This window comes from Condylura cristata, unplaced genomic scaffold, assembly GCF_000260355.1.
Source record: "Condylura cristata isolate star-nosed mole 26May11 unplaced genomic scaffold, ConCri1.0 scaffold00021, whole genome shotgun sequence".
In the NCBI taxonomy this organism is placed as follows: domain Eukaryota; kingdom Metazoa; phylum Chordata; class Mammalia; order Eulipotyphla; family Talpidae; genus Condylura; species Condylura cristata.
In genome coordinates this window covers 11,592,544-11,595,330 of record NW_004567122.1, presented here as the reverse complement: position 1 = coordinate 11,595,330, position 2,787 = coordinate 11,592,544, and the positions used below count along the sequence as shown (strand labels likewise).

The 2,787-nt window shown below is 46.5% G+C and overlaps 1 protein-coding gene across 4 annotated transcripts in view; it reads left to right on the top strand.

Annotated features, from left to right (window-relative positions):
• The window catches only part of TRIM36 (tripartite motif containing 36), a 37,754-nt gene extending 35,305 nt beyond the window's left edge, over positions 1-2,449 (top strand). For all 4 annotated transcript variants that reach the window (XM_012727896.1, XM_012727893.1, XM_012727894.1 and 1 more), the window contains one exon: positions 1,775-2,449. In XM_012727896.1, coding sequence (XP_012583350.1) covers positions 1,775-2,129 — 355 coding nt within the window. In that variant the 3' untranslated portion in view covers positions 2,130-2,449. The remainder of the gene's footprint in view (positions 1-1,774) is intronic.
• The last annotated feature ends 338 nt before the right edge of the window (positions 2,450-2,787 follow it).

Sequence of the window (2,787 nt, the reverse complement as noted above, 5' to 3'; positions counted from 1 at the left end):
CCATAGTGGTTGTACTAGTTTGCATTCCCACCAGCAGTGCAGGAGAGTTCCTTTTTCTCCACATCCTCGCCAACATTTGTTGTTGCTAGTTTGAAGATGTGCCACAGAATAGGCATTCTTAAGTTAAAGTTATTCCACCTAGACATTCACACGTAAATGGTGAGACTTGGCAGTCAGTTCTGATGCCAGGAGGAGTATGTCTGTTTCCGATTCCTCTTGATGATGATGTGCCTTCGCAGTTGGAAACCTGAAAGTCTTTTCACATCCATGACCTTAATTATGTGGCAAAAACACCTGCATATTGAATTGGCATGCCACAGTTGTTAGTAAATTTCTCTTTTCTTATGGATCACAGTTGTTTTTTTTTTTTAAAGATTTATGCATATAAGAACTGGGGTACAGGCCAGAGGTGTGGGGGGGGGCTGAGAAGACTCATCACAGACAATGGGGAGCAGAACAGGCAGTTCAACTGAAATACACTGCTGAGGGGAACAGCTTGTGGGTCAGGAGAGGTCTGCCACACCATGTGGGTCACCTCCCTGGCCAGAGATTGAACTCATGCTGCAGTGGCTGCAGACAGCTTTATAATGCTGTGCTTTAATGTACCGCAGGGAGGGCCCTTAGACGTCACAGTTTCTTTAAATGCCCCCCCAAACGCTACTAGTTTGGGATAGGGTAAGCATGTTTCCACAGCAGAGAAATTGAATTCATTAGGAGACTGACCATTTGGGCCCTCCTTGGTGGTGCAGCAGGTTAAAGCACAGCACTAAGCAGCTAAAGCCATTTCAGCACGAGTTCGATCTCTGCCTGGGAGATGACCCACGTGGCGCAGCAGACCTCTCCTGTCTCCCGCTCCCCGCTGCTCCCCTCAGCAGTATACTTTGTCAGTCTGCCTGTTGTGCTCCCCACTCTGTCTCTGGTGAATCCTGTCACCGCCCCTGCACCTCTGTCTTGTACCCCAGTTCTATATGTATAAATAAATAAATCTTTAAAAAAATAAAGAGAGACTGACCATTTATTGGAGATTTTTCAATTTTATTCATTTGGTATGGTACAAGGTGAATTAGCTCACTTAATCATCTCTGTCCACGTCTGTGAAAAGAAATGCCGAGGTAAACTTCTAAGTGACAGGAAAAACTTTTTCACAGATGTGAGAAATTGAAGGCTCAGCACCTATTAGAATAGTGGAATAGGGAAATAGGCATAATTGAGAGATAGTCTGAGTAAATACTGAAGTTTATAGTATGAGAAACATTAGAAGTAGAAAAACCTAATTAAAATGGTTGATGGAGCGTATGGTACATAAAGATACATAAAAAAGCAAAACACTTTTTTTTTTTGGGTAACATGCTGCTAGTTTAGAGCAGAAAGGGAAAACATCTCCATGACAGTTGCTCACCTCATAGCTCCAGAGAGAAACCGCACCCAGGAAAGACAGGTATTCGGAGGACTGCGTCACCACGCAGATCTCATTGGTGCTACTTCACCAGTAAGCCCACGGGCTGGGGTGTCCAGGTCTCTGCCAGCCCCTGGGAGTTTGGTAAGCCCAAGTGATGATGCTTAATCTCCCACCTGTGTACGTGTCCAAGTAAAAGTGGATGATGACACTTGATGAGAGAACGGGGCTGCTTCTGAGATGCCATCCTAAGTGGCTCCTGTGTCATCCTGGGGTTGGTGTGAGCAGGAAGCTTTCGCTGTGAAACTGGAGGTGTAGTTTTCAGTCCACGTGTGTTGTGAAGGTGTGGTGCAGGTGAGCCTCTGTGTCGTGTCTCAGGTACGAGCAGGACAGCGGCCACGACAGCGGCAGCGAAGACACCTGCTTCGACTCTTCGCAGCCCTTCACGTTAGTCACCATCGGCATGAAGAAGTTTTTCATACCCAAGTCAGCGACTTCATCTAACGAGCCTGAAAACAGAGTCCTGCCCATGCCCGGCAGCATCGGCATCCTCCTGGACTGCGAGAAGGGCAAGGTGGCTTTCTACGACATGGACCACATGCGATGCCTGTACGAGCGCCCGGTGGACTGCTCGCACGTCATGTACCCGGCGTTTGCGCTCATGGGCAGTGGCGGGGTTCAGCTGGAGGAGCCCATCACTGCCAAGTACCTCGAGTACCGGGAGGCTGCGTAGGGTGAGCATCTGATGTGACCGGGGCTGGAAGGGTCAGCGAGATGCTTTGGGGTTCACCTTCGTAACTAATTACATATCATCTACGTATCTGTCCCCACGCTTGTTTGTTGTGTGTTTTTCTTCTGAAAACACAGAAAACCCGAACAGCCTGGCCTTCCCCAAGCGGCAGGTGCAAAGACGCTCTTTCCCGGTTAACTGGGATCTGGCGAAGTTGCGTCTAGATGGCCTTTCTCTTTTATGAACAGCACAGCTTATTTATTTCTGTGAGCGGTGTTGCTGATGCTCACACTTTTTTTTTTTTGGGGGGGGGGAGGCGGGAGAGGGATACACAAATATTTATTATGCTTTATGTTTGGTTTTTCATTTTTTTAATATCATGTTTATGTCCTAAGATGATGTTTTTAAAACTGCCTTATGGATACGAAAACGTAATTAAGTGTTGTGTGTTGCATTTGTCTAGATAGGTAAAAAGAAGCAGACTGTAGAATGGTAGTATATTTAAATGGAGAATTATGTATTTTGAGCTGTATAACAGATATTAAGAGTATATTGCCTGGAACATGGATACTGCTGTTTGTCTTTGAAAGTCACACATTGTGTTGTGAAGGACACTTGTGAGGGTCCCTTCACTGTGATGCCCCCACCTGCATGTGTAGTG